This window comes from Lissotriton vulgaris, chromosome 11 (genome assembly GCF_964263255.1).
Source record: "Lissotriton vulgaris chromosome 11, aLisVul1.2, whole genome shotgun sequence".
In the NCBI taxonomy this organism is placed as follows: Eukaryota; Metazoa; Chordata; class Amphibia; order Caudata; family Salamandridae; genus Lissotriton; species Lissotriton vulgaris.
This window is the reverse complement of record NC_141699.1, coordinates 399088506-399109732: the sequence shown is the minus strand read 5'-3', so window position 1 is coordinate 399109732 and position 21227 is coordinate 399088506. Positions and strand designations below refer to the sequence as shown.

General features: G+C 45.7%; 1 protein-coding gene across 4 annotated transcripts in view; it reads left to right on the top strand.

Moving 5' to 3' along the window:
• OGDH (oxoglutarate dehydrogenase) overlaps positions 1 to 21227 on the top strand; it is a 514759-nt gene that overhangs the window by 145352 nt on the left and 348180 nt on the right. For all 4 annotated transcript variants that reach the window (XM_086943425.1, XM_086943426.1, XM_086943424.1 and 1 more), the window contains 2 exons: positions 11227 to 11342; positions 12268 to 12422. In XM_086943425.1, the coding sequence (XP_086799551.1) occupies positions 11227 to 11342; positions 12268 to 12422 (271 nt within the window). The remainder of the gene's footprint in view (positions 1 to 11226; positions 11343 to 12267; positions 12423 to 21227) is intronic.

The following is a 21227-nucleotide window of genomic DNA, read 5'->3' as shown; positions in this document are numbered from 1 at the left end:
TCACATGAGAATCTCCCTTATTGGAGCTTCTCTCTTAACAGCATGACAACTTGGGGGGTGCTGAAAGGTGTATTAGTGTTGGAGAGGATATAGAAACTATTGCATGCCCTTTTCCGCATAAACAGTTGAGCAATTGACTCCAATTCATCATCAGTGCAAAGCGAATCCATGGCTTGTGTGCTTTTCAGAGGAGTTTATGATGTTTAGTGGGTGTCCCAGATGACCATGTAGCCAAGGATAGTCTATCCATTAAGGCTGGTACAAGTCTTGCATGCCTAGGCAATTATACAGCAAATTCGCCTTTAACTTACTCTTGTTAGGGAGCTGCTAAATACAAGATGCCTCATGGTATGTGGTCTTTCAAAGAAATGGATTTGTTGCAGTTGGATTTTCTGGTGTGGGTGTTTGTTAATTTCCGTAAGTATGTATCCATTTTATGATTTCACGGTTAAATATTTTTATAAAGTTAATTGTATTGACTTTTAACACCCCTTAAAAGAAAACACAAACTTGAATAACAAATAAAATAACCAATAGTGTCATCACAGTATTTGTGGAGCAGCATTTAAATTAGATTCTCAAGAGGAGGAAGGTCAGCATGAATATTGGCCACCATGCTAATTGTTTAGAAGGCAAAGGGTGGAACACGTAATGGAGCAGGTACTCCACTCCATATATTTCACCAACCTTCTTCAGTTCACTCCAGTCCACAACAAATTGACAATGGCCATCATCTCCTTTCGGACTTAGCCAACATTTGTTGACGCGTAAATCACATTTTTAGAAGCCATTCACAAGCCTGTCCAACTGGCCATAATCCCAGCCTAGTTACCAGTATACTGCCCTATTCCCTGGCTACAGCCCTCCTAGCTGCCAGTACTTCCAAAATGAATAAGGTGAACAGATTCCTTGTAAGATCAAAGTGCCTAACATCCCAGACAAGGGAATCAAATCTATCTTTTTCCCAGTATTGCAGCCCAGTCGTTCTAGGCCGGTCTCCAGAACTTCTGCATGCTCGTACATTTGCAGTTGTACTAAGCCCATTTCGTGCAACTTCATGCTCTTATAATAAATTTTGTGGAGGTGCTTCAGTTGAAAACATTTAAGACTGGGCTGTACGGCAACTTCATCCAATTCATCCACTTTAGTTCCTCCCAAATCACTTTCCCACCATTGTCCATTAAACCTTAATTGTGCTAGAAGATCCACTCTTTTCTTGCAGCATATCATTGAACCACCTTGCGGGTTACCATTGCTCCCCTCACTAGCAAAGGAACTGTAACGAAAGAAGCCCTTTTTAGAGCAGATGGTCATTGTTTAGCAGGGTGCATGTGACGAACAATAACCGGCACTACTTGGGTATCGCCATACTGCATTTATGGAAACCTTAAACACAGACCTCCGAGCAGAGCGCTGTCCTACCAGAACAAGCTTCCCAGTTCTCCATAAAGTGTGTGTGTGTCTGTCAGTCACAATTTGGTCTTTTGGTAGGAAGATGCTCTAGGCAGCTGACTTCACATTAAAGTCGGCTTAAATATGATATTTGAAGCCATATGAGGGTAGCAGACATGTGAAAATGGAGGGTGACCTTCAGTCCACCAAAGATAATGAGGCCAAAGTGTGAGGTTTTTGCCTTCTTGAGAGTTCACTAGCGCAGAGTTTTCAAGCTCAAAGAGGACACCACCTCTGGTGTCCTGAAAAGGTGCTTAAACAGATCTGGTTGTACTGTCCCACTGTACTTCACTTACAAGGAGCAAGGCTCTTCATGGTCAGGATGTATTCTGCCTTAATTTTTATATTTTATTTTTCTGAATTTGTGTTTACAACATGCATGCTGGACTTCAGTGGGTGAGCTGAAACACCGTTACCCATAACCCCTACTCTTTGCAGTCTAACCTTTCTCATAATTCCTATGTATGTGTGTTTAGCATTTCATAAAAACTGTTTTTCTTTGGAGTCTAAAGTTGCATCTTTTTCTTATCGTTCTTGGGTTACTTGTAATTATCTGAATTCTGTACTGGTTACAAAAATACAATTGCAAAAAATTGTCTTGGACTGGAAGGTTTAAGGACATCGAACCTCAGGCAAGCAATCCTGGGAAAATAAATGCTCCGTCTGGTAGACTGTGGGTTGTGTAGTGGAAGACAAGAAAACTGTACCCTACTGAAATTTGGTTGTGAAGTGTTCGGCACAAGGAGGCTTGGACAAGGGCCTTGGGAAAGGGTACATCGCAGTTAAAGAAGAGCATGCCAGACCTTGAAGAGTAGCGACACTGACACTAGTAAAATCTAGTTTTGCAGCGTGAATCTTTCTGGATTCACTATGCTGTGCATATTCCGCGGTCTTGTGGTTGGGTCCGGATTCGTAGTCTTTTCTTTGTTTTTTTTTGTTTTTTTCGTCGCCCAGGTGGGCGTCGGCGTCACCCCTCCTTGGGTGTATTTCCGGTGACGTCGGCATGCTTCCTGCGGAAGCTCCCACCCTTGGGCGCCATCTTCAGATTCTTTTTTCCGCGGTCGGGTCTGGATCGTTCCCGTTGGGCTCCAGACGTTTTTGGAGAAAGTACAAGGAAAAGACTGAAATTGGAGAAGAAATCCACCAGAAGACTACAGAAGACTTCGCCGATCACTGACCAGCGAAAAGGAGGAGAAATCATCAAGGACTTCGATGATAGTCGACGTCCACGCGGCCAGGAGGCCTGAACACTCGATGATGGACAACACGCCGTTCAAGTTCTGCCGTAACTGCCACCACAAGTACGCGCAGAAAGACCAACACCCGGTTTGCAACCTTTGCCTACCGGTAGACCACAGAAGCGAGGACTGCAACGCCTGCTCCGCCTTCGCCCCGAAGACCCTTCGTGTGAGGAAGAGCCAGAGGGTAGCACACGCCACCCTCCATTGAAAAGCCCCGACGCCATCGCTGTACGAGCTGGGGATGTCCTCGGAGGAAGGGGACAACGCTGCCGCCGAAGACGACAGCTACACGGTCGTAGAGACCGATTACACGAAGACATCTGATAAGGTAGGAGACTCGTCGTTCCCCAAGAACACGAGAGACTCTGAGTCTCGAAAAAACGAGGGCAAGACCCCGAAAGCGCCGACGCAGAGTCACCTGGCGTCCGCGACTACCCACAGGCCCAGCGGATCCTCTGAGAAGGAGTCCCTGGCGCCGAGAGCTGTTGAACAACAGAAGTCGTCGAAGATCGTCCCCGAAAAGGACCGATCGACGTCGAGGGAGAAAGACCCAAAACCACGACGCCGTCCAGGGACCCGAAACCCAGTTCGACGTCCAAGTCCTCGGCACCGAAAATCTCGCCGCCGAGCCAGGCGCAGAAGAGAGGGGCCGAACAACCCGGCGCGGACAACGCTGCCGAGATGGAGAAGAAAAGACGGCGACTGGAAGCCGAAATGGAAAACATCTTGCAGCGGAAGAAAGATTTCGACGCCAAGATGAGAGCCTTCACGATTCCCCACAAGACCAAGCCACCTGTGCTAGAACTGGTCGAGGAGGAAGACGAACACGTCGAGGAACATGAGCCTGGCGCCGAAATGATCGACGACCAGGAAGAAGACGAGAACCCCAACGAGACTTACAGCTACGGGGAGGAAGAGGACAGCAGGATGGACGCCGAGTCGGCCACCTCTGACCCGCAGGAGGAGGATTACCTGGATGTCGACACCGAGAGCCCGGAAGAGGCGGTCGACACATATCCCTCGAGGCCATTGCCGCCGGACGACATCGGGGCCTACAACTCGGTGATAAGGTCTGCGGCAGCAGCTTTCAAACTCAAGCCCGACGAGGAGAAGCAGAAAGCGGACTTTCTGCTCGAGACATTACTCCCCACACAAACAAGGAGCCAGTATCTGCCTATGCTCGATAGCGTCTTGGCGCAGGGGATGGAAGCATTCAGGGAGCCCGCAACATGCAAGGCAGTCACTCCCAGAACGGAAAAGAAGTACAAGCATTCATCAAAGGACCCAGCCTACATTCGAGGCGTGGTCTCAGCTGACTCCATCATCACGGCCACAGCAAGGAAGAGGGCTAACGTGGCCACTACTTCTGGCCCACCTCCTGATAAGGAGAGCAAGAGGATGGACTTAGTGGGCAGAAGGATCGAACGGAATGCCGCGACCCAATGGCGCATGACTAATTCCAATGCCCTCATAAACAGGCACATGTACCAGATCATGGAGGAGCTAGGAAAGCTGGTGAAAGACCTGCCCCAGGAGGCCAGGCAGAAGGCCGAGAAACTGGTGGAAGACGGGAAGAATGCGGCAAATTGTTGCCTCAAGACGGCCCTAGATGGAGCAGACACCTCCAGCAGGCTCATGATGATGGGTGTCACTGAAAGAAGACACGCATGGCTCAGTATCTCGGGCTTCAAACCAGAGGTGCAGCACAGCATCTTGAACACTCCGTTCAACGGCGAGACGCTGTTCGGGACAACAGTTGACGACAAACTCAGTCAACTAAAGAAAGACAATGAAACTGCACGATCCATGGGAGCATTGCAGTTCAGAGGCAACAAGAGGGGCACCCAGTCACGGAGGCCCGGCGGAAGAGGTGGAAACCAGCCAGGTACTTCACACCAGGCTTTCCAGCAGACGCACCAGGCGGACTCGCAGGCGCAACCGAGTCAGCAGAAGCAGTCCTGGCAGTACCAGTCAAGAGGCCAGTCCTTTCGAGGGAGAGGAAATGGACGAGGACAGCATAAAAGAGGGGGCCAGCAGCCTGCCTCTAAATGACTTCAAAGACATCCGTGTGCCCGCCCATAGAAAAGATCCCAGGGGGCAACACGTACAAAGGGGTCAGGACAAACTGGACAACTACCACCACATAACACCAGTGGGTGGAAGATTAAGATTCTACCTCCAGGAATGGAGAGAGATCACATCCGACAAATGGATCCGAAACATCATCCAATTCGGGTACTGCATAGAATTGGAAGGGAGGCCAGCAAGCAGGAGACCAAAGAGAAAGCCACTAGCAAACGAACAGCTACAGCGGCTTCAGGAAGAAGCAAAAGAGCTCCTACAAAAGAAGGCCATAGAACGGGTTCCCTTCAAGGAAAGAAACAAGGGAATATACTCAACGTATTTCCTCGTGCCAAAGGTCGACGAGACAATGAGACCCATTCTGGACCTCAGGTTCCTGAACACATTCATAAGAACACAAAAATTCAAAATGACCTCCCTGCAGGAGGTGCTACCGCAATTGCAGATTGGAGACTTCATGGTCACGATAGACCTCAAGGATGCCTACCTGCACATACCAATGAACGTAAAGCACAAGCATATGCTCAGGTTCACGGTCGGAGAAAGCCACTACCAGTTCACAACACTAGCCTTCGGCCTGAAATCAGCACCGAGGGTCTTCACAAAGTGCCTCGCGGCAGTCGCAGCGCACCTACGAAGGCAGGGAATACACGTATACCCTTACCTGGACGACTGGTTAGTGAAAGCAAACTCGTACCAGAAATGCAGGAAAGACGCACATACAGTGACGAATACGCTAATAAACCTGGGGTTCTCCATCCATTGGAAAAAATCGTCAATGGAGCCGGAGCAAGTAAAGATCTTCCTGGGGGCACAGATCACTACCTTACAGGGCAGGGTGTTCCCCAGCGACAGGAGAGCAAGGGCCCTGGTGAGGGAAGCTCGCCTCTACCGGAAGGGACAAGCTCGGACAGTGAGGACTGCGAGCAAGATCTTGGGGATGATGGCATCATGCATCCACCTGGTACCAAATGTACGACTTCACATGAGACCCATCCAAGAATGGCTCCAGGGACAATGGTCACAAGCTTCAGGCAGTTGGGAGGATCTAGTGGTTGTGACGCACGCAGTGTAGAAGGAAATGGCATGGTGGACCATGGAGAACATAACAAAGGGAAAGCCTCTAACACCCCCAACACCAACCGTGACCATCACCACAGACGCATCCCTGAAGGGATGGGGCGCTCACATGGAGGAACTCAAAGTGAGGGGTCTGTGGACACCAACAGATGCGACAAAGCACATCAATTACCTAGAATTGAAAACAATCTTCCTTGCACTGAAAGCCTTCCAAACAAGACTTTACAAGCACAAGGTGTTGCTGCAGACAGACAACACCACAGCGATGTTCTACATCAACAAGCAGGGTGGAACACAGTCAACCACGCTTTCGACACTGGCGCAGGAGATATGGAAATGGGCCATCCCCCTCAGGATAGACCTACTGGCCATACACTTACCGGGGAAGGAGAACATTCAAGCAGACTGGCTCAGCGGACAGACATCGGCATCCCACGAGTAGGAGCTCAATGCTCAGGAGACGAGGTGGTTGTTCAACAGGTGGGGAACGCCATCAGTGGACCTGTTTGCAACACGCCAGAATGCAAAATGCCAAAGCTTTGCATACAGACAACACGAAGAGGGGTCCCTTGGGAATACCCTATGGATAGATTGGTCCGGGACATTTGCTTACGCTTTTCCCCCGATACCACTGATACACAGAGTACTGAGCAAGTGCAGAGCGAGCAACATGACCCTGATACTGGTCGCGCCACAGTGGGCCAGACAGACATGGTACTCGCAGATCATGGAGATGACACAGAGTGCACCCCACAGATTCGGCAGAAGAAAAGACCTGCTCTCCATGCACAACGGAGAGGTACTGCACCCAGAGCCAGAGAGCCTGAGCCTAGTGGCGTGGCTCCTGAGGACATAGAATTCGCACACTTGAGACTGCCAGAGAGCACCCTCAGGGTCCTTCGGGAGGCACGAAGGCCCAGCACACGGAAGTGCTACGTGGCAAAGTGGAAGAGATTCACAATATGGTGCAGGAAGGAAAGACTTCACAATAAAATGAAGGACTCCACAGTGCTAAAATACCTCACGCACTTACTGGAGAAAAACCTCAGCTCGTCCTCCTTAAGAGTCCACTTGGCAGCGATAGTCGCCTACACAAGGGGTGAGATGGGCAGGAGTTTCTTCACGTCACAGGTTGTGAAGAGATTCCTGGAAGGAGCGAAGAGGATCGCACCACCCAAGCGTCTGCCGCCACCGGCATCAAACTTGAACATAGTCCTGACGGAACTCATGAAGGAGCCCTTTGAACCACTCCACAAGGCCTCACTAGAAATGCTGACCATGAAAACAGCTTTCTTGGTTGCAATAACGTCCTTACGCAGAGTAAGCGAGCTTCAAGCGCTAACGCTGCAGGAACCCTACATACAAATACACAATGACAGGGTTGTGATGAGGACCGACCCACACTTCTTGCCAAAGGTGGTGTCCAAATTCCACATGAACCAGTCCATACAGATACCAAGTTTTTTCCAAAAACCAACAAATAGCGCAGAGCGAGCCCTACACACCCTGGACGCCAGAAGGGCGGTCATGCACTATATCGAGAGGACAAAGGGACACAGTAAGACAAAGCAGTTCTTTGTGTCATTCGGCAACAGTTTCATGGGAAAGGCAGTAACGAAAAACACTATTGCACGATGGATCACGCAAACAATTCAACTCTGCCACAAACGGGCAGGGCAAGAACTAGCAGAGGGGCCACGTGCCCACTCCACTAGGAAAAAAGGTGCTACAATAGCCTTCCTGGCTAACACACCCATACAAGACATATGCCTGGCGGCAACATGGGCTTCGGTGCACACATTCACGAAGCACTACTGCGTGGATGTTTAGATGAACAGAGAAGCACAAGTCGGACAAAAGGTGCTCCAGCACATATTCAAAAACCAAAGCTCATCTTCCACCCAGCCGCCACAGAAATGAGAAACCGCTACAAAATCTATGCACAGCATAGTGAATCCAGAAAGATTCACGCTGCAAAACGAATAGTTTCTTACCTGTCGGTGTAGTTTTGCAGCTTGATGATCTATCTGGATTTACTAGCGAACCCACCCACCTCCGCCAGAAAGATGAGGCTGGAGAGGAAAGAGGTGGTCAAAAAAAAAAAAAAAAAGAAGAGTAGAAAGGACTTTATGTACAAAGCGGTTTAAAAGTTTCACCTACATAGAACATTGCCATCACTTCGGAGACGAAAGAAACACGGAAAAAAAGAATCCGAAGATGGCGCCCAAGGGTGGGAGCTTCCGCAGGAAGCATGCCGAAGTCACCGGATATACACCCAAGGAGGGGTGACGCCGACGCCCACCTGGGCGACGATTTAAAAAAAAAAATAAAAAAAAAAAAGAAAAGACTACGAATCCGGACCCAACCACAAGACCGCGGAATATGTACAGCATAGTGAATCCAGAAAGATCATCAAGCTGCAAAACTACACAGACAGGTAAGAAACTATTCGTTTGGTAACTTGACAAGCTGTAAATAATCGGATTAGTCATAAACACTACACTTTGTGGCTTCTCACACATACCCGCCTATGTTTTTGATAGAGCAGATCAATTCTACTGGTGCCCCACTTAAAATATTTCTAAACATTTTAGAAGTTTAATTTTATTGTATCCATATCCTGAATCGCTCTGAAGCTTTCTGTATCAGTTATTATATTGTTGATTCTTATCTGTGAATATCAAGACACTTACCACAATCATTTAACTTTTGACATCACCATTTATTAAATAAAATAAAAATCTTGAATGTATTTACATGCTTAGTCCATTATTATTTTGGCACGCAATTCTAATTTAGTTCAAAAAGTTTCCAAACGTGTTTTGGGAACTGTCAATACATAAACGCAAAGGTGCACCACACAATTCTTAGACTACAATTCTAATAATCACAGACATAGATTTTCTTAGTTGTGATTTTCTTTATTCCAAAAGGGTGTACAATCAAAAAAACGGGCTGCGAAAACCCGTATTTTGATTGTACACCCTTTTGGAATAAAGAAAATCACAACCAAGAAAATCTACGTCTGTGATTATTAGAATTGTAGTCTAAGAATTGTGTGGTGCACCTTTGCGTTTATGTATTGATTACTTGAGTTCTTTGATGAACTAACACTGTGACAGTTGGTGTTAACCAGTGTGCACACACTTCGCCCATACAAACTATTGGGGCGATTTAAAATTGGGAGTGACTTGGGTTAGGTGCTATAATTTAGGAAGGTTCCACTGTCTCTTTCTTTTTTAAAGTGTTTTGGGAACTGTGTTGACCCATCATCAAAGCAGCATTATAATTGGATCAATATTATGTTATTTAAACATCGCATTAATTACTCATTTCTGTCAAGAACGTAGTATACGTAGACCCCAATTTATTTGTACTCATTCAAACAAAGTTCCATTTCACTTCACTAGCAGTATTCAAATGGTGCTACATACCTCTTGGTTACCTGGAAGCTATGTGGCCGCCTTGCATCCATATTGATCGTATCTCATTTTGCCTAGAGGGATCTTAGTTTGATTTTTGATTTTTACAGTGCTCAAGAGTAATACTTTTGAGACTCTGCCAGTGTTTGATTGGTGGTCTATTCTTGAAAGATTTTCTGCCACTCTTTGCATTGACCTTACTTCTGCAGCCAGGTGTATGGCATTCAACGCCCTCTTGGCTTGTGAAAATTACACGGCTTAAAAGGGACCTATTGCTTTCAAAATCCCTCTATGGTTTATTCTGATGGTTCTGTCAGATTATCATCTGAATAAGTAAAACTATCTACCAGGGTTTTCTTTCCCCAAAGCTTCATTACAGTGTAGCTGATAAGATCCTCTAACCTCGGTTTAAAAGCCAAATGCATGTTAGGTTCTGCACTATTGTTGGCAACCTAAAGGGAAATTGCCCATGAAAGTATGCATTGGTTCCCAAATTTTTATTACCATGCTAAACTTGCTACTCTGATTACTCGGAGGACCTCTACTTAAAGTTACTATTGGAAGTTTGACCAGAAATTAAATACCATAAATTGTTGGGCAAGTGTTTTATAGATAGTTATCCCAGGGATGTAAAATTACCCTCTTAGTGAGAGGGCCAACTCGATGACACTTTCCTTTGTTGAAGCTTGAAGGTCAGCTTATGACCCACGTGTTTGTACTTGGGAGCATTTTCTATAAAGTAGAAAGAAGATAGAGCTGGGCACAAGACTAAGAGAAAATAGGATGTATTGTGCCTTGTGCTCTTAATCCTTCGACTATTTCCTGTTAGCAACACCCTTCACCTTTCTCAGCATTTGGCAAAAGTGTAGTAATGAATCTGCACCACATTTTGAAAAAAAAACTACTTGGCTGTCCAAAGGGTTGGGAAGGCCTACATGGAGGGACATGCATTTAGGTTTTTAACAATAAAAACGAAATATATATATATTTTAACATTTATCAAGATGTTTGATCATGAAATGGCAAAAGATAGCTCCGTGGAAGAGAGCTAACAGATTAATATCTGAGGCAGCCTAACCTTATCTTATTGTCGTGCTGAAATGCCCAAAATGATCTCCATTATGAGTTTGGGATCGAAATTTCTGTTCTGTCCCTCTTTTCTGATAACATTTTTTGTTTTCTGGCATTTTGGTAGTGCCCTCTAAATCAGAGCAATCAGGTAAGAGGACAGAAATGAGGTTACAATTCGAGTTAGTTGCTGACGTAAAATGATCATTTGGAATTCTGAATCCAGTATCATTACATTGGAAGTGCAGAGGGTAAACCGCTGCAACAGTGGAGTTGTGACCAAAGTAGGCTATCTTCTAGACCATTATGTCAACTTCTCACCTTCCCTTTTCGCCTTGCTTAAGGTCGCCTTCAACGGTTATCGCAACCGCTAGAAAATGTAAAACTAATGTCACCCACAACCCTTTTTTTCCCCTTCCTTTCCAAATTGCCTCTTTTCTTACCCCATTGCTTTCAATTTGTGTCCATTACCTATGTCGGCTTCTCATTGTTTGTGCCCTACCTATTTGTGTTTAATTTTTATTTACCCCATCTTTGCTTTATGTGTAACCTATTTTTATTGTGACGTCATTTCCGTGAGCTCGATGCTTCTTTAAATTTGTTTTGATAAACCTGTTGCTTTCTGCAAAATACATTTTATGTATTATGCGTACCTATTGTGCATTATTTGTACTTGTGATGTTTTTTGTTTACAATTTTATTTATTTCCTGGCTGTTTGTGTTTGCAATTTTATTGCTTTGAATGTACCCTTTCCTGTCTTGCATCACTTTTCCTCTTCGATCTATGAAATGGGATTTTGCGCTGGCTGTCATGTTATATGTACTCCCTTGCTCCTTCTGAATGGTGCTTGTGCATGTCCTGCCTGCCTTGGACACTGTAGGTTTCTATGGACTGGAAGAATCTGATCTGGACAAGGTTTTCCATCTGCCAACAACTACCTTCATCGGAGGAAATGAGACTGCACTCCCACTCCGCGAGATCATCCGTCGTCTGGAGGTGAGCCACATTCGCTTTTGGTGTCTTTACCAAATGCAATGGAGAGGTGTATGTAGTGTGTAGATTGTGTTAATTATAAGATAGAGTCTGAGCAGGTGAATTTTAACTTTTTAATGATGTTTGATGCAAAAAGAAAGGATAGGCGACTCATATGAACAAGTTTCACTGGTAATGAACAAGTGACAAGATATTCTGTAGAACAGAATAAAACAATGCCTAGAGCAGGCAGTAGTTGTAATTAGAAGGCAGGCTTTGAAGGATGTATGAGAACAAGTGTGGTAGAGTACTGATTATGTTTGAATTGTCAGTGAGCTGTTTGTGGGTGGACACACGGTAGTTGAGGGCAGGGAAAGGAAACTTGTAGTAGATGCAATTGAAAAATCCCTTAATAAGGAGCTAATCAAGATGGGTAAGGTGGCAAATTCTTGGGGGAATTTCAACAGAGATAATTCATAGTGGCTAGTATGGATGGGGGAATTTCAAGAGATTGATGGTGAATTGGAAAGAGAACCTTGGTGGGAGGGTGAGCGATTGATGGAAAGGAGAAATTCATTGTTACACGTCTGTGTATGAAAGACGAGTGTAGTGAATGGGAAGTAGGTGAGACTACTTCGGACTGCAAGTGGTGGAAAGGAGTAATAGGACCTCCCAGCTTAGGTAGCTGTGGTTCACAGGGGAGAGGTTTGAAAGGATGGGAGAAGCTCTTGCTGTGAACCGAGAATAAGGAACCTCTCATCGGAAAAAAATGACGACCCATCAGAATGGGATACTTGGCAGGGCCAGAACCTCACCTTGCAACACTGATTTATAGTTGCTCTTTGCAGCTTGTTGGGAGTCTCTTCCACCCATATATATATGGTGGTCTGATTGCTTGTAACTCTTAGTAAAAGTTACATGATTTGATTAATTTCCTTTCTGAATGCAGATGGCATACTGTCAACACATCGGTGTGGAGTTTATGTTCATCAATGACATGGAGCAGTGCCAGTGGATAAGAGAAAAATTTGAGCGCCCTGGAATAATGCAGTTCACCAGTGAGGAGAAGCGCACCCTTCTGGCCAGGCTGGTGCGTTCCACCAGGTAAGACTACCCCCACCTTTGCTCCTTCAATGGTCACTCAATAGATGGCAATAGTCACTGTTTCTTCAATATTAGGCACAATGTATTTCATTGCACTTAGCACGCTACGCGTAGCAGTGCGAACTGCGTAATGCGGTAGGGTAATGCTGTTTGCTCGGATTGCACAGTGCCGGATGCTTGTCTGCACTGTGCAATCATTGCAACCAGCATTTTGCACAGTGCAAGCGGTCGTTTTCTGCCGCTTGAGTAGATTTGTACTCGAGCGGCAGCTTTCTCAACGCGGACTGGTAGTTTCTCTTCGTGAGCGGTCGCGAGCATACTAGACCACTCGCAATGAGAAACCTGACCTCCCCGCGTTGAGAATCTCGCTGGGAGGTTTATTTTCCACACTCTTGATCGGCAACTTGATGTTGCTGATCGCGAACAAGGAAAAAGTCTCGCCGGGCTGTTGATTTTGCTCGCTCGCGGTCGGCAACTTGACTTTGAGGACCGCGAGCAAGCAAAAAATGCCCGCTACGCTACCAGTTTTTTTCAGTGTGCTACGTGCAATTTGCATAGTAGCGCAAACTGCGCACGCTCCACGATCGTAGTGTAGTACTGCGCCCAGGGTTACTTCTCATATTGTGAATTAATCCTTGAAGAGAAAATAAATGCAGCATGAAATGTTGCAATATCTACTTTTTGTTTATGTTCAAACTCTCACAAAATTATCGCTTACTATAAATTATTCATCTAGGGCTAAGTCTAGCAAGAAGTTTTCTTCCATAGACTATGATTTTTGGATAATATTAAAATGTTCTTAATCGCAGACCTTTCTACTAAAATATGCTGCTTCTGCGTAAGGTATTCCTGGATTCAAACAGGTTGAATATGCCATCATAGTTCAATGCTAGGATGCATATCCAAGTCTCATTCAGTGGTTGTAGCAGAGATACAGAGCACTGTACATATACCTCTTGCACATGCACCACAGTGCTTTCTCGTGGGTAATGTTAAACGTCCAAGGGGCAGGAAGATTGCGTATAGATTTTTGCAACGGACACTAGGCGTGGCATTGCTATAAACTGGATGGGACAGAGTGCCCGATTTTACTTGCTGGCGTAGCAATGTTTTGGAATGGTCCATAGCAGAGGAATCTCGCATGAGTCTACCAGACGCACTGATAAAGCAATAGAAGATCTTGCTGTTTGGAAGGACTTGTTTGCCGCTTTCCTTGATCCGGAGGTGACTATGATCTCTTTGGCCAGTGAGGATACATAAAATGGGCAGAGCAATGGTGAAGAAACTGTCAGGGAGGGTGACCCTTAACAGAGGTACCCTGGATCATAATAGTTTTTTATTTGAACACAGAAGGTAGTGTGTCTGGGGTCTCAGAAAAAGGTATATGGGGACTGTTGGGTGTTCCTTATGTTTCCCTGAACCATTAGCGCTCACTTGCATACCTACTTTGTCACTTAATGCTGTTGTACTGTTAACGCTAACATTGAAAAATAAAGGTTTTAAAAAAACAAAAAGTCTAATTCCGAGTTTTAGCCAAAGTGCATAATTTGATTTGGTTATGGCGAGCATATTAGGGAGGATTTTTCATGGCATTGTGGCACAATTGGGGTTATTGTGCTATGTTCCCTGTAGGTACTCTTGGTCGCGGTAGTATCCCAGGCAACATAACTGTAGCACTTGTGTGTAGTCTCGGCTTACTGTGGGTTTAGAGACTCTGGTTCATTATGACACAATGTAACACTCAAGTTCGAGGCATGTGGGCTGCTGCATTCATATCTGTGCATAGATCGCCGCCTAGTGTTGGGTCCGGATAATTGCACATTGTTGTTCTGGAAGAGTCTTCGAAGTATCACGAGATAGGTGGCTCCTCCCTTGGACTACAGTGCTCATGGGCATCCTCTCCATGCTCAGATTGTTTTTTCCCGCCATTGGGTTCGGATGTACTTTCCAGTTCGGAATCAAGATAAACTTTTCTAAAGGCCAAAAGGCCTTCGGTTTTCGTTGGTATTGTTCGCGATCGGTACTGATAACCTTCTTTAACATTATTGCACTCAGGTCGTCTAATCGGGCCGTTAGGCCTTCTCGACGCCACGTAGACCGACGGTCGATGGAACGAAGCCCATTCAAATACTGCCCGCAGTGCAACTGGAAGTTCCCGCACACCGATAAACATCCAGTGTGCAACAAATGCTTGTCTCCAGATCATAATGAAGACAATTGCCTAGCTTGTGCCCAGTTCCGGTCCAAAAAGACGATCCGGAATCGACGGGCAGCAAGGCAAGAAATGCAGAAGTCTGCACCAGAGCCTGAGAATATCTTCGACGAAGAAGAACTGATTGACGCCGAAGACTCTGATCAAAAGGGAGATAAATTCACCAAGCACGACTCTGAATATTATATCGACGACGAAGAACAGATCGTCTATGTCGAAGAATACAAACAAGATATCGTAGCTGTCGAAGACCACTCCGATGACGACGAGGGGCGAACCGTGAGTACACCGCCCCATACAGACACTACACCGATATCAGAGACTCAGGTCGAGGCATCGCCAAAAGGCCTTAGCCAAGATCAAGATACTGTTTCTACAGCCCCGCCATACCGCCCGGCTAAGAACATACAAAAAGAGCCTTCTGAGACACGTAATCCAAGGCCGGTTCCATTGAAACCGGAACTCATCGACACAACAGTCTTCGGACCGAACATCGTCGAACCGAAGGTGATAAAGCCAAGGGGCGCCGACCCGATGGCCACCGTTCCATTAACACCTTCAAAGCCAAAGGCCGTTGAATCGACCTCGAAGCCGAAGGCCGTCGAATCGACTTTGAAGCCAAAGCCCGTCGACTCGAGCAAATCCGGTTCGACTGTTGAAAAAGGAAAGAAGCCTGTCGACGAAGGCAAAAGGGCTACGCCCAAGGCAGTCGTTGAACCAAAACCGAAACCTAGGGCAGACCACGCCAAATCGGTCGAGACGAAGCCCATCGATCCAAACAGGGGCATCGAGCCAAAGACGCAGGCTCCGAAGACACCTCTACCACCTAAACCGGTTTATATGATTGAAGTTATGCATATGCTACAATGCTTTTTTAACCTTTGTGTATAATGATGTACCAATTTTATCGAATGTATCTATAATTTGTATTAAATCTGTATTTTGATATGTACAAACAATAGTGTTATATATTTCTTTCTTGTGGTTAAGCCACTTATTATGTGCTAGTTGTTTCTAACCAAATTTGCCTGGGTACTTTACTCACACATGCTATTTGCCCTGACCCAGGAAATTAAACTGTATCAGGGGGTCCTTGTTGTCTCGCACACAAGCATGGGGAGCACATTCGCGCCGAGCCTGGCCGGACTCTATGTCCATCACATGGAAACAAACAAGATCTTACACAACAACAACCCCTACAGACAACACATACTAACCTGGAAAAGATACATCGATGATGTGTTTGTGATCTGGCAGGGTGACCATCAAACAGTAATACAGTTCATGGAAAGGCTCAACACCCAGAACCGTTTCCTAAAATTCACCCACTCGGTTTCCAACGAGACATTGGTGTTTCTCGACCTCAACATTTTCCACCGAGACAGAAGGTTGGAAACAACAACTCACTTCAAACCAACGGCAAGAAATTGTCTCCTCAGATACAACAGTTTCCATCCTCGACATCTGCGGATGAACTTACCATACGGACAATTCCTCCGCCTGAGAAGAAATTGCACACAAGTGAAAGACTATAAATCACAGGCAGAGGAGTTAAAAACTAAGCTGCGAAGAAGACCATATCCGGACAGGATTATCAATGCTGCCATTAAGAGGGCCAGAAATAACAACAGGGAGGCTTTGCTAGAGAACAAGATCTCAACTGACCAGAGACCCACCAGACCTATATGTGTCACCACATATAGCACCCACTCCAGCGTAGTGTCAAAAATTGTGAATAAGCACTGGCGTATTCTGACAAGTAGAACATTGAGCATTGAAAAACCTATGTTCGCTCACAAACGAGGAAAGAACCTCCAAGACATAATTGTTCATACCCGCCCAAAACCTCAGCCACAACCACAGCTTTCAAAACATGGCCTGTGGGGCCATTTCCCATGTGGAAATTGTGCTAGTTGTCATTTGACACAGAAGAGCAAAGAGTTGATTTTCGCCAATGGAACCAAATGGGAACAGCGGAAACTGACAAACTGCAACAGCAGAAACGTCATCTACATGATCACCTGCCCCTGTAAACTTGAATACATAGGCATGACCACCAGACCAGTGAAAACCCGGCTGAAAGAACATAAAAGCAACATCTGTTGCAAAAAATGTACCACCAAAATGGCTGCACATTTTTGGGAACAACAACACTGCGTCAATGAATTGAGGTGGACAATAATCGAGCAAATGCCTTCGGAACAAGACCTCTTTGAAAAAGAACAAAGGTGGGTGTTCCGTCTGGGAACCCACATACAAGGCCTCAATGATGCCATTCCCTGGGGGCAACTCGTGTAGAACTCTTTAAATTGAAACACGATGCAATGCCCCAGATCACTTCTGTAATTTGGTTATTTAGGACACCAGCACCCCTCATTATAATCCTCAGAGAGGAATTGGGCATTAAACAATGAGCTGTAGCGCATAACTTTGTCAATGGTAGATACCATATGAGGTTTCCAGAAACAATACCAGCCCTACGTTATATTAACTAAATGGTAAAAATCGATACTGAGTTAACGTTCTCTCTCTCAACTACATAAGCACCAATACCAGCCCGACATCATAATGAACGAAATGGTGAAATCGACACTGAATCAACGTTATCTCTCACAACGAGACAGCGTTCTGGATTATTCAGGTTCAGATAACATCGTTTTTATTTGTTAAATGTTCACAAACGAACTTGCATCCCAGAGAGCAGCACTTGATGTGTTCGACCGGCACGCATGCGCAGTGCAGAGACACACGCTAGACGCATGCGCACTGGCGGAATGCAGTTTCCGGGAGACGCAAGCAGAACCGACAAAAACCCATATAGGGCAATACCGGATACCGTAATTAACAAATCAACTAATTAGTTTTGTAGCCGGAAAGGGTATAAAAAGCCCGCCTAGCGACCTACCTGGCACTTTCAGCAGAGCCGCGGAAGGGTCGGTCAGGAGATATTTCCTTGCAGAACTCGTGAGTATTGATAGCCTGAACAGCGTAACCATCACTACGAGAATGTAAGTAACTGCAAACGCTCTAATCAAGCTTCTCTCTCAGGTAGCAGATTAGCACGAGGGACCCCTTTTTTTGGACTTTGGCTCATGAGGCAACTGAACCCCTTCAAAACAGTATGTTACATGAATGGAGAACTATCTATATGCTTCACTTTCACTAAATTTGCAACAGCGGTGGTACAGCCCTTTGACCACAACAATTGACACTTTATGAACTCGCCATAACCTAGTGTGTGTGTTTTATGTTAAATGTTTGTGAGTCTGTCTGTTTTTAACTATAAGTCACTATAGGCACAATTGCATTTGTAGTATGATATATTTTTCCAGTTATAAAAACCGCACCTTGTTACCTGTACCCACTGGTCACCATACCTGCGTTTTTTTGGAAGAAGCGGACCACCACAACATTTTTTTTATCCTCTTCTCTTTACAGGTCAGCTATCAAGCGGCGTTTTGTTAGATACATTGATTTACCTGCACTATATAATTCACTTTTTGTATAAAAATATTGCCAAAAAGTAGAAAAACGTGAGTAAGGTGGGGATTTGTGTACCCCAGTCCTGAAGAAGGTTTTTTTAAACCGAAACATGTTGACACACCCAAAAAGGAGGTGATGCACATTGTTTTGCATATTATACTTCCTACACTTAATTTTAATAGCACCAGCTCGGGGGGCCCAATAAAGTTTTTTTGTCAACCCACGAGCCAGGTACTTTTTAATGTCACTCACTTAAAAATAAAACCTCACCACGCACTCACATAGAAAATCCTCACTCACACCACACATAGTCTTTGTAAGTGCTCCCACGTAGCCGTAGGTTGCAGCACGCCGCACCCCGGAGAGGGGTTCGAGGGCCCCGATGATGAAGCATGACACCAAGGGGCCTGTTGGTGTGTGAGGGGTATCAAAACAACTAGGGTGTTCCCCCACCACTGGAGAATACACCCGTCTTTGTAAGAGTGGATTCTCTTTGTTTAAAAACATTAGCCTGGGAGAACGAATCCATTTCGACCTTTCTCTCTCTTCCCCCTTTGATGTTGATAGTAAACATCACTACAGACAGGTGGGCAGGGCAAATTATCCAACATGGCTATTGCCTAGAACTCACGTCAACACCACCCAACATACCACCCGTGCACCGTCCCATGTCGCAGGAACATATAACATTACTGCAGCAAGAGGTCATCAGTATGCTACAAAAGGGGGCCATAGAACCAGTCACACTACAACACCAAGGAACGGGAGTATACTCGCTATGCTTCCGGTCGGTGATACAGCGCTATATAAATCAACTACATTTACATTTACATACTTCCTCATTCCTAAAAAGGACGGTTCACTCAGACCAATATTAGACCTCAGGCCCCTCAACCTGTACATATTGTCAGAGCACTTTCATATGCTCACTCTCCAACAAGTCCTACCACTGCTTCGCCAGGGAGACTTCCTAGCAACTCTAGATCTCAAAGACGCATACTTTCATATACCAATACACCCTGCTCACAGAAAGTATCTAAGGTTTACTATTCAAGGACAGCACTACCAATTCAAAGTCCTACCATTCGATGTAACAACAGCTCCACGGGTGTTCACCAAATGCCTAGCAACAGTGGCGACACATCTCAGGAGACAACACATTCATGTGTATCCATATCTCGACGATTGGCTAATACACGCGCCATCAGCCCAGCAATGTGCCAGCCACATGTCAAAGACCATTTATCTCCTGCACAGACTAGGCTTCTCGCTCAACTACCCGAAGTCGCACCTGCAACCCTCCCACGTCCAACAGTACCTGGGAGCAACAATAGATACACTGGCAGCAAAGGCATATCCAAACGCAGCACGAATAAACGGAATGCAAACATTAATCCAAAGGTTCAGACCCCAACACTCATTGCCAACTCGAGTGTTTATGCAACTCATAGGCATGATGGCCTCGTGCATATTCATAGTCCCTCATGCCAGGTTACACATGCGTCCGCTTCAGTAGTGCCTAGCAAGGAAGTGGAACCAGGCTCAAGGGCAATTACAGGACCGAGTGTTGGTGACCAGTCGAGCATACAACTCTCTGCATTGGTGGAATCCACAAAACCTTTGCAAAGGACGACTGTTCCAAGAGCCTGTCCCACAAATAGTGATGACAGCGGACGCATCCCTGATAGGCTGGGGAGCCCATGTCCTGCATTACACAGTTCAGGGACTATGGACTATACAACAGAAAAAAATGCACATCAACCTTCTGGAGTTGATGGCGATCTTCCTAGCACTAAAAGCATTAAAAAAACACTTAAGCAACAACACTGTGTTGATCCGAACGGACAACATGACAGCTATGTATTATATTCAAAAACAAGGAGGAACACACTCCCCACAGCTGTCGCATCTGGCTCAAAGCATGTGGAAATGGGCCATTCAAACGAACATGTTTCTCATGGCAGAACACCTCCCAGGCAAAGACAGTCAGATAGCCGACCTGCTCAGCAGGCACAGTCAACAGATGCACGAATGGGAGATTCACCCCAATGTGCTCCAACCATTCTTTCAAAAATGGGGACAACCGGAGATAGATCTGTTTGCCACAAGCGAAAACGCAAAATGCCAGTACTTTGCCGCCAGGTTCCCACATCTGCAGTCGTAGGGCAATGCGATATGGATGAACTGGTCAGGCAAATTTGCGTACGCTTTTCCCCCAGCTCCATTAATACTGCTAGTGGCACGCAAAATGCGCCAATATTCGCTGACGCTTATCCTAGTTGCTCCCACATGGGCGAGGCAACCATGGTACACGACGTTCTTAGAAGGGTCAGTGGTGCCTCATCAAAGACTGCGACTAACACCCAGTCTTCTAACTCCGAACCGTGGCAAAATCCAACACCCAGACCCGCAACAGCTGAACCTGGCGATCTGGCTCCTATGATCCTAGAGTTTGGATACTTGAACTTGCCTCCAGGCTGCATGAATATTATCAAAGAGGCAAGAAGACCCACTACCAGGGCATGTTATGCGGCTAAGTGGAAACGATTTGTCATTTACTGCAGTAACGACATAAACCCATTAGACGCTTCGACACAAAACATCATTTGCTATCTCTTGCACCTACAACGTTGCAATTTAGCCTACTCATCCATCAGGATACATCTAGCTGCATTAGCAGCATATCTCCAAAACAGGCAACACCTTTCACTATTTAGAGTGCCAGCAATTAAAGCATTTATGGAGGGACTTAAACAAGTAATTCCCCCAAGGCACCCACCTTCACCAGTCTGGAATCTGAAGATCGTTTTAACCAGACTTATGGGACCACCTTTTGAACCACTACACTCATGCAAACTACAATTTCTTACTTGGAAAGTGGCTTTCCTTATAGCCATTACTTCACTTAGAAGAGTTAGTGAGCTGCAAGCCCTAACTTTTCAAGACTGTACAAAAGGGGGTGGTGATGGACGGAGCATCTGAACCAATCAAACACTCACACCCAGTCAAAAGATCTGGGTTTGATCCATCACCGTTCTTTAGCCCACTCTGCCACCCCAGTTCAGACATGGCTATGTGCAAATTAGTCTGACCCTGTGCCTCATGGGAAC